Source organism: Heterodontus francisci, chromosome 3 (assembly GCF_036365525.1).
Source record: "Heterodontus francisci isolate sHetFra1 chromosome 3, sHetFra1.hap1, whole genome shotgun sequence".
NCBI classification, from domain to species: Eukaryota; Metazoa; Chordata; class Chondrichthyes; order Heterodontiformes; family Heterodontidae; genus Heterodontus; species Heterodontus francisci.
The window spans coordinates 23,966,400-23,980,012 of NC_090373.1; the positions used below are offsets into that span (position 1 = coordinate 23,966,400).

Sequence of the window (13,613 nt, forward strand, 5' to 3'; positions counted from 1 at the left end):
GAAAACTATCTGCTGGTTAGAGTCATACCTAATGCAAAGAAAGATGGCTGTGGTTGTTGGAGGTCAATCATCTGAGCTCCAGGACATCACTGCAGGAGTTCCTCAGGGTAGTGTCCTAGGCCCAACCATCTTCAGCTACTTCATCAATGACCTTCCTTCAATCATAAGGTCAGAAGTGGGGATGTTCACTGATGATTGCACAATGTTCAGCACCATTTGCGACTCTTCAAATACTGAAGCAGTCCGTGTAGAAATGCAGCAAGACCTGGACAATATCCAGGCTTGGGCTGATAAGTCGCTGATAAGTGGCAAGTAATATTTGCGCCACACAAGTGCCAGGCAATGACCATCTCCAACAAGAGAGAATCTAACCATCTCCCCATGACATTCAATGGCATTACCATCGCTGAATCCCCCACTATCAACATCCTAGAGGCTACCATTGACCAGAAACTGAACTGGAGTAGCCATATAAATACCGTGGCAACAAGAGCAGGTCAGAGGCTAGGAATCCTGCTGCAAGTAACTCACCACCTGACTCCCCAAAGCCTGTCCACCATCTACAAGGCATAAGTCAGGAGTGTGATGGAATACTCTCCACTTGCCTGGATGGGTGCAGAAGCTCGACACCATCCAGGACAAAGCAGCCCGCTTGATTGGCACACCATCCACAGACATTCACTCCCTCCACCACCGACGCACAGTGGCAGCAGTGTGTACCATCTACAAGATGCTCTGCAGCAATGCACCAAGGCTCCTTAGACAGCATCTTCCATACCCGCGACCTCTACCACCTCAATGGACAAGAGCAGCAGATGCATGGGAACATCACCACCTGCAAGTTTCCGTCCAAGTCACACAGCATTCTGACTTGGAACTATATCGCCGCTCCTTCACTGTCGCTGGGTCAAAATCCTGGAACTCCCTTCCTAACAGCACTGTGGGTGTACGTACCTCACATAGACTGCAGCGGTTCAAGAAGGCAGCTCACCACCACCTTCTCAAGGGCAATTAGGGATGGGCAATAAATGCTGGCCTGGCCAGTGACGCCCACATCCCATGAATGAATTAAAAAAAAAAGTATGGACGGTGGTGTGTTGGGTCACTGCTTTATGGATCTCTTGGGCATTGGCCAGAGTAGCCACAATGCTGAATGTGTAATCTTTAGTATCTAGTGCAAGGGTCTACCTGGTACAGAGTAGAGGCTTTTACTCAGGAATACAGGGCGGCACAGTGGCGCAGTGGTTAGCACTGCAGCCTCACAGCTCCAGGGACCCGGGTTCGATTCCGGGTACTGCCTGTGTGGAGTTTGCAAGTTCTCCCTGTGTCTGCGTGGGTTTTCTCCGGGTGCTCCGGTTTCCTCCCACAAGCCAAAAGACTTGCAGGTTGGTAGGTAAATTGGCCATTATAAATTGTCACTAGTATAGGTAGGTGGTAGGGAAATATAGGGACAGGTGGGGATGTTTGGTAGGAATATGGGATTAGTGTAGGATTAGTATAAATGGGTGGTTGATGTTCGGCACAGACTCGGTGGGCCGAAGGGCCTGTTTCAGTGCTGTATTTCTAATCTAATCTAACATAGAATATGTACCACAGAAACAGGCCATTTGGCCCAATTGGTCTACGCTGATGCTTTTGCTCCATACGAGCCTCCTCCCATTCCTCTTCAACTCACCCTATCAGCATATCCTTCATTCCTTTCTCCCTCATGTGTTTATCTAGCTCCCCCTTAAATGCATCTATATTATTGACCTTAACTGCTCCTTGTGGTAGCGAATTCCACATTCTCACCACTCTCTAAGGGAGAAAAGTTTATTCTGAATTATTAGATTAATATAATTATTAAAAACTTGTTAGCTGCCATTTGCTCTAGCAAAGAGCCAGTACGAGCACATAGTGCCAGGCAGTCTGCTTGCGCACTCTGAAGTTCTGTGGCATATCTACTGGATTATTTTTGGTGTCCTGCTCTGCCACCAGCTGTAACTGGGCCTCTTTGTCTACCTCCATGCTGGATCATCTCCGTATGGTGCAGTTGTGTACATGCTTTTTAATTTGAGGCTCTGGCGGGGCTATACTGCATTATACCCTCTGATCTGATCAGGCACCAAGTGATCGAATGTTCTACAATTATCCAAGGCGCTGCTTGTGCCTTGTTATCATTCACCTGGTGTTTGTGTTCCATTGGATTCATGAGCTGGAGCTGAAGAGGCAGTGTTCTATTTGGTCCTTCTTCAAATAGTGCAAGCACTTCCGATTGCCTTCAGATGAACTTATCATGATCACTACCAGGGAAGCAGGCATTCACTTGCATAATTTTGCACTGTTGCTCATGTACCATCTGCACATTAATTGACTGTCATCCCTTGTGATAGTGAAGACTGTGCCCCAGATGGTCAAATCTCTCCCATCAATAATGTCCTGCACTTCAGGATCCTGACAAATAGAAAAAGTAAAATGTCAAGACGTACCACTGTCAGCTTTCCATGTGAGGATTTCTGAAAGAGTTAGTGAATGTCAAGTCTGTCACCTGAGCTGTACCTCTGAGCACTGCTGATCCACTGCTGTTGTATGTGTCAGTAGCTGTGGATTAGAAAGATCTAGAGGCATAAACTTGGAGTGCTCTGATCAGGCCAATCTAATGAATTTTAGCTTGCTAAGACCGATTTCTTCAGATATTCCCACCTAGGTCTGCAGACACAGTAGCTCATGTAAGATGGTGAAAATGTACCTCACAGCTCCCTCAGACCCTTGTTCAAATCTTTTTCCAAATCGCAAGAAAGAACACTGAGGAATTCTCATTTTCTGAATTCTGCTTGCAGTAACCAAAATTGCAGCTCTCAATGAAAGAGGTAAAACCAAAATACCATAGCAGAAGAGCAGAGGATGCAGGCAGAAATGTCTGGCAGGAGGAGGTTGCTGAGCTAGCTAGGGGCTTGGAGGGATATGAGGACCAGAATGAGGAATAAAATCCATGAACTGAGAGTGTATTAGTCCGCCAGGAACCGGATGATGGGCAAGTGTGATTTTGCGTGAAACGGTGTAGGTGGATGAGTTCAGGAGTTGATGGAAGCTGAAGTTCGGGGAAGAAGGTCCCTGGCAGTGGGAGAGGGATTTCAGAGTTAGAAGTAGATGTCTTGATGAGACAGTGGATGTGTGGTTTGAAGCTCTGCTCAGGATTGAGCAGGGCACCAAAGTAGGACTGGAATGGACAGCTGGAAAAGCATGACTGAGGGGAAAGGAAGTGGTATGAGGCCTCTGGCTCAACATTGATCAACTTTTCCAATATTCTGTGACTCCTGGCTGTCCAGCAAAAAGAGACTGAAGTCTTGAAAATAACAAACCTTCCACCATCTGGTATGGGTCACTTCATCCTGCAAGCAGAGAACTAGCGTTTAGGTGTTAGAAGTTTGAAGAGTGAAGCCCAAGTGTCTGTTGTGGCTGTGAGGTTTTATTGTAAAATACACCTTTACAAATGTCCCAACCATTCCAGTTTTAAGTATTGATAAAGTGTGCAGTGTTATATGGACTTTCACAGGAAGCTCAAAGAGCTGAAATGGTTTCTAAATCTTAGCATTCAGCTTTAGTTTTGGTGTAACAGGCTATAAGGGAACTCTAACATTCATACTTTAGACAAAATTTGTCAAGTCTTACTTTGGCAGACTCCCTGAGGTGAGTAAACATTTTCCTCATCTGAGCCCTTTCCTTTAGATGTGAGATACAGCACAACATGTTGAGTCATTTCTTGGGTGTACACTTCTGTGGGGGGAACCCAAAGAAAGTGAACTTCTTTTCCTACACTCGCAGAACATTCCCCCGCGACCCCACCATCCGCACCACATTGACTTTTCTCTGGTAAAACTTTTAGCCTGCAATTTCTTTACTGAGAGCAAGAAATCAGTCATCAGCTGGCATCTGAAGCCCGATAAGAGCTGCACCTCACCACAACTTCCTGAATCTCTCAGTCCAATCTGGGCTAGGCACTCATTGTGAGTACTTAACCAGTAATCCATTCGCCACAATACTTGTTGAATTGCTGAACCACTGACGTCATCGCCTTTGATATTCTTGTACCAATAAAACCCTTACTCAATCACATTCTCGTCATTTCCCCCTGGTACGGCACCCAGCTTTGCTTAGTCAAGTCCAAGGGGCCCTGTGTATCCGGCCTTAAATGTCAGTTCCCTTCAGAGTGCAAAGCAGAAAGGCTGCAACTGTGTCCAGATCAAAGGTGACTTTGATTGTATAATCTGAATGATTCCTGCCAACTTCATGACTGAAAGCGGCATACGGTACATGTGGATCGACCAATTCTCCTAGAAATTGTAGAGATGAAAGGGGAAGCAACTAGTACTGGAGATTTGTTAACAGTAGAGAATGAAGTCTCCTATATATTGCAATCTTCACAAACACTACTTGTCTGATTGTTGATGTGTTTCCCCTCTGCACACAGGTGACCATCCTCGTCAGGACAGCATGGATTTCAGTAATGAATGGAGTGACCCTAAGAGCTGTAAGTGTGCGGAGAGACTAAAACCACTGGAGCGGAGGGCAGCTCGGCAACATCAGCGCTGTCTGGCACATTCCCTAGTGGGCACACCGAATTACATCGCACCAGAGGTCTTGCTCCGTACAGGTAAGGTTAATTACATACATTGAAGCACATTTGGGTCTCTTTCAAGGATTGAGGATTTTTTTCACATTGTATTATGAGGCCCTGTGCCATTGTGATACTGAACTCTTGATACTTTAGATTTAGATTTAAAGATACAGCACTGAAACAGGCCCTTCGGCCCACCGAGTCTGTGCCGACCATTAACCACCCATTTATACTAATCCTACACTAATCCCATATTCCTACCACATCCCCACCTGTCCCTATATTACCCTACCACCTACCTATACTAGGGGCAATTTATAATGGCCAATTTACCTATCAACCCGCAAGTCTTTTGGCTGTGGGAGGAAACCGGAGCACCCGGAGGAAACCCACGCAGACACAGGGAGAACTTGCAAACTCCACACAGGCAGTACCCAGAATTGAACCCGGGTCACTGGAGCTGTGAGGCTGCAGTGCTAACCACTGCGCCACTGTGCTGCCCCAATACTTCTGCCTGTATTCAAACTCACACCAAGTCCTCTTCACTGATTGTACCTGTGCTCATTGACCTGCATTTGCTCCGGTCCAATATTGCCTCAATCTTAAAACTCCCATTCTTGTTTTCAAATCCTTCCATGGCCTCGCCCCTCCCTATCTCTGTAACCTCCTCCAACCCTCAGATCTCTGTGCTTCTCCAATTCTGGCCTTTTGCACACCCGCAATTTTCATTGTTGCACCATTTGTGACCATGTCTTCAGTTGCCTGGGCCCTCAGCTCTGGAATTCCCTCCCTAAACCTCTCCACCTCTCCTCCTTTAATTTGCTGTTTAAAACCTACCTCTTGACTCTTCGTCACCTGTCCTAATATTTCCTTAAGTGGCTCAGTGACAAATTTTATTTAATGCCCTGATATGGTGCCTTGGGATGTTTTACTATGTTAAAGGCACTGTATAAATGCAAGTACTGATAACTAGACAAAAATTGTTTTAGAGCAAAAAAAAATCTATCCTGCCTACCATTCACTCCATCCATTATTTACTGCACGCTTCAGAAAGGTATCGCCTACTTCTTGAACCAGTTTATTTTCCCTATTTCCAAGACCGAACTTCAGAACTAGTACCGTGATTCATCTTTTGGTTGAAATTTATTCAGTTTCAGCTATTTGACATGGAGGCAGGGGGTTGGCATCCTTCCATCTATGAAAGATGATGGACACGCAGCAAACAATCCATGTAGGTGTGGTGTCTTCCCTTGGTGCACCTTTGCTGATGGCTGTGAAGGCCAATCCTTGAGAGGCAGGTTCTGCCACAAGTACTGCACGTGAAGCTGCCAAGTGACGCTGAGTTGTTCTTTTTGACATTAGTGCTTGTTGCCAAGCTGCTGTAGCAACTGGTCATTGTGGTAGTGCACGCCAGTCCATAGGATTTGTCGCCATTTCCCTCTTTCGCCAGCTAGTGACTCCCAGCTGTGATAATCAACATTTAGGGCCTTCATGTCACACTGGCAAGCATCCTTGAAGCGGAGCTTTGGGCGTCCCACTGGTCATCTGGCCCCGGCTACCTCACCATACAGAAGGTCCTTGGGTATGTGACTGTCATCCATCCTGCGGACATGTCCGATCCACCAAAGCTGCCTCTGTTTGATTAGTGCCACCACACTTGGGAGCTCTGCCTTTGAGAGGACAGCCACATTTGTGATTTTTGTCCTGCCAGGATAAGGTACTATGACAGTAAACTTCCTTTAAAAGATTCTTCTGGTCACATTTCTGTATATATTACATTTTTTACAGTGACTGCTCCCAACCTATAAAACAAAACTAAATAAGAGTTAGGCCATTCAGAGGTAAGCTCAGGAAGCATTTCTTCGCACAAAGGGTAGTGAATATTACACGGTGTTTACAGTAGAGAAACAGGCCATTCAGCCCAACTGGTCTTTATGCTCCCCATGAGCTTCCTCCCTTCTGCATCTAAGTAGATTTATATATCCTTCTATTCCTTTCTCCCTCATGTGCTTTTCCAGCTTCCCCTTAACTGTATCTGTACTATTCGCCTCAACTACTCCTTGTGGTAGCAAGTTGCACATGCTCACCTCTATCTAGATAAAGAGGTTTCTCCCGAATTGTCTATTGGATTTATTAGGAACTGTCATACTTACAGCCGTTAGTTATGGTCTCTCAACAAGTAGAAACATTTTTCATCGTAAGTCCCTGCACCAGGAGAAATCAGGTACTCTCTTCCACCCAAAAAAACTGTTGAGGCTGGGGGTCAATTGAAACTTTCAAAACTGAGCTTGATAGATTTTTGTTAGGGAAGGGTATTAAGGGTTACAGAACCAAGGTGGCTAGATGGAATTAAGATATAGATCAGCCATGATCAATGTTCCCTCTAAATTCTGTTTGCTGTGCGCGGCTGACTTGTTGCACTGCACAGTCTCTTTCAGATTGATGCGCTGCTGTGCATGCGTGTATCTTTACTGGAACATTGCTTGTGCGCAGCCTGTTTGTTCCCTGTGCAGTACGTTCCAGATTGCTGCGTGGCCATGTGCCCGCAGCTTAGAAGGAACGTTGATCTAATTGAATGGTGGAACAGGATGGAGGGTCCGAATGCCTCCTTTTTCTGTGTTTGTCAAGGTTAAGAATGCAAACCTGAATTTAAAAACATGGTAACATCTCTTAATAATGCAAGACAGGTCACTGAAACCTGGTCATGGGGTAAATGGTAGAAATCTAAATAGTAAAACCTGCTTAGAAGGTTAAAGTATTCAAACCTAAATACCAGACCTCATTCTATTGTTAAATAGAACAAATCTGAATGACAGGATCAAATATATATCTTAAAAATATGCCTAATAACAAATCCCAGTTACATTAGTAGATAATATAGACCTGCAAAACAAAGCCCGGTTACAGGAATAAATAGAATCCTGAATGACACATCATGGTCTTGGGAGTAAATAATACAAATCATAGTAATTATTTCTAACCTGACTAACAAGACCAGGTCAATAATGGAAATCTGAATAACAAATCAAAGTTCCATTGACTTGTAGGTATACTGTTTATATTTAATTTGTACCTTATAGGTTACACCCAGTTATGTGATTGGTGGAGTGTTGGTGTCATTCTTTATGAAATGTTAGTGGGACAGCCTCCTTTCCTGGCACAGACTCCATTGGAAACGCAGATCAAGGTAATGAATTTATTGTTTATGTCTCATTTATCTTCTGCACTGTGATGCTTGCTTCTTTACACTGGACCTCTTTCAACCCATTTAGGTCCAATCATAACGTTTAAAAAAAAAAAACCACATGCATGGCAATGAAGTAAAACTGTGTTTAAAACAGAGCAGAAAATGTCTGTTCTCCAGGAAAGTCTAAATCCCTGCAGAGTTGCCCCTCTGGGGATCCCCAATTAAAGAGTTTGTAATTAAACCAATCAGCCATAATCTAATTGAATGGCGGGACCAGCTTGAGGGTTGATGGGCATTTAAAATGCTTTTAAAAACAATTGCACACTTTAATAAATCCAGTGGTACAACAGTAATCTCAGTTGTGGAAAAGTACACTTACGATTTGCATTATTACCCATTATCTGACAGGTTATAAACTGGCAGACAACACTTCACATCCCACCCCAGGCCAAACTTAGCCCAGAGGCATCTGATCTCATCATCAAGCTTTGTCGAGGTCCAGAAGATCGGCTCGGAAAGAATGGCACAGATGAAATAAAAGCCCATCCGTTTTTCAGACTGATTGATTTCTCCAGTGATATTCGGCACCAATCTGCCCCATACATTCCCAAGATAACGCACCCGACAGATACGTCCAATTTTGATCCTGTGGATCCTGACAAGTTGTGGAGTGATGGTAGCGATGGAGAAAGTGTCAATGACACACTCAATGGCTGGTACCAGAATGGGAAGCACCCAGAACACGCTTTCTACGAGTTCACATTCCGGAGGTTTTTTGATGATAATGGCTACCCTTATAGCTACCCCAAACCATTGCAGTGTGATTATCTCAGTCCAGAAACAACCGAACATCAAACAGAAAGTAACAGGGAAAACCCTGCAGTGGGGAAAGGGAGCCAGAATAGAGAGCTGGTTTATGTATGAAGTGAGAGTCTTACTTTTTTTTTAAAGCAGAATGCCCCTTGTTTAATTCCCAGAGACCGATTTTAGTTTTTACCCAATGCTTTTGTGTTTAGTTTATTAAGAACTTACAGAAAAATATATTTTGTAAGTATTAATTTATTTGAATGTTGTAATTTGAATCCTCCAGCAGTTATGTGAATTAATAGAATGCTGACTTGAGCATCTAACACTAGAGTTGAAATCAGTTGGATCATGTGATCAGTAGGTTATCAGCAAAATTGTCCTTGACACTATTCTTCACATACTCTAAGTCTTAATTATTACCTTAAGCGCTCCCATGTTCTTGAGAGATTTATGTAGCTCAGTGCACAGTAGGTGCCTATATTTTTTTCATTGAAAGTATAAAGGGGTCATTGCGAGGCTCTACTCCCAGCAGAGAGCCTTGTGTGAAAAGAGTGCAAGCCAGAGGTAAGACTGTAATGGCATAGGGCTAGCTCTATAACCTGCACTTCCAGCCCAGTGAGGCTGGGATTGGGGTAGGCTTACTGCTATTGGGGTAGGCTATCTAATGAGGCCACAAACTGGGAGTGGGGATAGGGCTATAACACTTTAGGGCCCATTCGGGGAGTCATATTGGGAGTGGGGATAGGGCTATAACATTATAGGGCCCATTTTGTATCCACACTGGGAGTGGGGATAGGGCTATAACATTATAGGGCCCATTTTGTATCCACACTGGGAGTGGGGATAGGGCTATAACACAATAGAGCCCATTCTGCAAGTAGGGGGTGGGGCTATAACACTATAGGGCCCATTCTAGGACCCACACTCCTGTCCAGTTGCCCCCACGGGGACGAACATACATGTCTGAAGCCTGGACAATGGTCTTTTACGCTGTGCCTTAAAAAACATCCTGCTTAGCTTTGACCAAATATGAAGAAATCAGTTTGGCGTACTTTACATGAAAATTTTCTTTTAGAAGTGTGTAGAACACAGGTTATTAGCTTTCTATTTTTTCTAATTTATGCATTGAATTTATTTATAAATTATACATGTTGTATAAACATTTAATTTGACTGTAAATACCTTCATTGTCTCATTTTACTTCCAATGACATTAAATCTAAGATCGTTTTCAATGTAAATTGTTTGGCAATCTGTTAACAATTTAGATGCAAATTTACCAGTGCTGTTATCATCTTTACACCTTACACCACTACTTCCAAATTCCCCTCAAGTCACACACCATCCTGACTTGAAAAAATATCACCATTCCTTCATTGTCAGCTGGGTCAAAATCCTGGAACCCCCTTCCTATCAGCACTGTGGGTGTACCACACAGACTGCAGTGGTTCAAGAAGGCATTTCATCACTGCCTTCTCAAGGGAAATTAATAAATGCCGTCCTTGCCAACGACGCCCATAAAAAGAGTTTTAAAAAATAAAACCATTGCTTGTTCAAGATTTGAAATCTAGATACGATTGGCCTGGATTTTGCAGTAAAAGACAGCATTTGCCATTGACAGCACTGAAAACTTCGCACTCACATAGTTTGATGGCTGGTGCAATGGCCTGTTGACACGAGGAACAGTGAGGCCCTGCAGCAAAAATGATTCCAGGTGAAGCCACACATCTGATAATGTCATGAGCTGAAGACGTGCCCATTAAGGTCATTCTTCAGCTGAAAGGCAGGTGAGTGTTTTACAACACGTAGAAACTTTTTAACACTTTTTACAAAACTTACATAATTTAATAAACCTTTGAGAACTTATTAAAACTTTAAAATAAATGGGAAAGTGCATTGGACAGTTTTTAAAAAGACAAGCTAAGTAAAACAGTTTTTTTGAAAAGCACTTATTTACTCACATAAGATGGCAGTGCAAAAGGTATCATCACTTTAGTGAGTAAGATCTCAACACATCCCAATGAGATGTGATCTTATTGGAACTTATAAATTCTTACAGGGTGGATGTGGATGGGATGTTTCCCTGGCTGGCAGTCTAGAACCAGAGGACATAGTTTCAGAATAAGGGATAGGCCATTTAAGACAGATGAGGAGGAATTTCTTCACTTAGAGGGTGGTGAATCTGCGGAGGCTCAATTATTGAGCATGTTCAAGGCAGAAATCAATAGATATCTAAATAGTAATGACATAAGGGATATGGGGATAATGTGGAATGTGGGGTTGATGTAGATGATCAGCTATAATCTAATTGAATGGCAGAGCAGGCTCGACAGGCTGAATGTTCTACTCCTGCTCCTATGTTCCTAGATGGAGGTTAAGTGTAGGGCACCTAGAAAAGTTATCATCTTGATGTGGAAGGATGTTGGAGAAGCTGTGACTGCTAACAGTACTATTCCATGGACCGTGGAGTAATGTTGCATGAAATTGAATGATATAAGGCGATCTCTCAGGGTTTATAGAGGTCTGGATTTTTTTCATTTAAACTAAGTTTTAAAAGCGAAGCAAAGATCTTGTTTGTGGGTGGATGAGGTGTTCAGGGTTAAGTGGTGTCAAGATGCCATAAGATTCAGTTACCTTTGGAGACAGGGCTCATAAATGTTGGTAAAAATCTCGTATCTGCACCCAACAGAGTGGAAGTGTGAAATGGTCTCCAAACTACTGAACAAGTATTGACCAACAAAGAAACACAAAGTGATATTTAGATGGCATGTCTGTTTAGAGTAGATGGCTCAAAATGCCCTGGGGGTGGGGGGGGAGGTGGTGTAGCCTTTCTAAAGGATCTTAAGTATGAAGAGAGGGCCAGGCAGTGTGTTAATTATTGAGCTGTATTTATAATTTATAAACTACTGTTTGCGTTCTACTGAAGTCTGTTTTGTTTACACATTAGTCTGTAGTCATTCTAAAGTATTCAAAATTTTATCAATACCAACCATTTTAACATTACAATAGTTTACAAAGTCGAAAAATAGCTAATTAGTACAAATGGTCTTGCACTAAGCACCTGAAATTTACATTGTTCAGCAATAACTACCTCGGAAATCTTGCAATGAATCTTTTCTACTAAAATAAAGTATCACTTGTTTCACTTTCCATCTACACTGTTCTTTTGTCTGATTGCCTGGAGGAGGGAGAGGAATTTTGGGCAGAATTTTACACCCCCCAAATGAGTGAGGGGAGGGGGCCTTTCCCGAACCCCTCCCACCCCCACTGCAATTTTGCATGGGGCGGCGGTGACAAATGGCCCGCCTGCTCCTGGCCAATCAAGGCCCTTAAGTAGCCAGTTAACTGGCACTTAACGGCCTCTTCCCGCTACTGCAGGTATTTTACCCTTGGCTGGCGGGCAGCTGAGGCCTCAAAAACCCTGCCTGGTGAAACCAGGTAGATGTCTTGTGGGCTGCCCCCGAAGCCCCAACCACCCCCAATGCACAACACAAACTGACCCGCCTTGCCTTACCGGGGCCCAACCAATTGTCGCTGATGAGGCCCTAAACTTAATGGTGACGCTGTTGGGACGAAGAGCTGCCAACTTGCTGATTGGCCGGCAGCTCCATTAGGCAGGATTTCCCACCTCAAGGCTCAAGGTGTCTAAAAGACCAATTAAGGGCCTGGGGAGTGAAAAATTCCTGTCTGTCTCCCCAGGCCTGCCGGAGGTGAGCTTGCCACCGATTTTTATAAACAGGCACCCCCCACCCAATGAAAAATTCCAGTCTTTTGTCATTCTTAGCCACCCTGGTAGTTGCAGCTGGTTCTTCCTCAGGTGCTCCACGTGGCATGGCTCCAGTGACATCCAAGTTGGGATCCTCCATATCGTTTATTTTTAGCACAGTCAGACCTTCTTGTGGGGCGAAGTTGTGCAATAGTGCTTTCTCATCAGCCTATGGGCATGGTGCTTGACTCTTTGATTCCTGTATTGGACTGTCATCTAACAGAAACCATACAAAACTGGTGCACAGAGTGGAAAAGGCATTTTATTCCTTCACAGGTTTAATCTTTAAGGTATTGCAGTGCCTGTTAAATTACTTTGATTACTCAATTACTTTGAAATCATCTTACAATGTTCCATGCATGTAAGCAGGATTTTAAAATATCAGAATTTTTTAAGTCACTTCAATCTTGCTAAAGTCTTTTATATTGAAATACCAAAGAAGTCAGATAAATGTTATAAGATTTATAAATGTATAAAACTTAGTCACTTTAAGTTTGTTAGTCTTTTACATTGAAACATCAGTCAGATAAATAGATTTAAAGTCATACATTTAAAGATCTTTGAAAAGACTCTTCAATCTTGTTTTAAAAAAGCTAAGTAAAATCCATTTAAGAAGTCTGATAAGCCATAAAGTTATGCTAACTATTAACAAATAAAATTCAACATATAAAATGTCTACACATATCTCTGAAAGTTCCTATATGCTGCTGCCGGTGCCTTCCTGGACAGAATTAGCCCTTCCAAGCAGGCTTTACGCTTGATAATAGCAGCAATAGACAAAACCACATAAAAGTCAGCATTGTGGGCAATTAGCCCAAATTCATGAATTATGGGTCCCTCCCGCTTTACAAGGCAGGTCGGTGGGATGATCAGCAGAGGCTCCTCCAGAGCGCATTCTTGCATACTGCGGTGCTATTGCAACCCTCAACAGCAGTGAACATCTCAGCATTCACTGCTAGGTTGTAGGGCTGGAAGAAGTTACCCAATTACCACGCTCCCCAATCATACAGCATAAACCGCCATAGAGAGAGGGAGATAAAATGTTAAATATAAGCAGTGCGAGAAAATTATACATTTATTTAAATTTGAGTTTGAAATGTTTCAACTACCTCAGGACACTATGATCCAATGTACCTGGATTTCTAAAAGGTCATTGACAAACTTCCACATCAATGACTGGTAATTCATCTGAAAGTTGTGGGAATTAAGATTAAATTATGGGTATGGATAAAAAAAAAAGGTTATTGGCTAGAAGAT

At 43.2% G+C, this 13,613-nt stretch overlaps 1 protein-coding gene across 1 annotated transcript in view; it reads left to right on the forward strand.

Annotated features, from left to right (window-relative positions):
* lats1 (large tumor suppressor kinase 1) overlaps positions 1–9,831 on the forward strand; it is a 35,562-nt gene extending 25,731 nt beyond the window's left edge. The window contains exons 6-8 of the mRNA XM_068020179.1: positions 4,451–4,633; positions 7,678–7,784; positions 8,193–9,831. Of these exons, the coding sequence (XP_067876280.1) occupies positions 4,451–4,633; positions 7,678–7,784; positions 8,193–8,708 (806 nt within the window). The 3' untranslated portion in view covers positions 8,709–9,831. The remainder of the gene's footprint in view (positions 1–4,450; positions 4,634–7,677; positions 7,785–8,192) is intronic.
* The last annotated feature ends 3,782 nt before the right edge of the window (positions 9,832–13,613 follow it).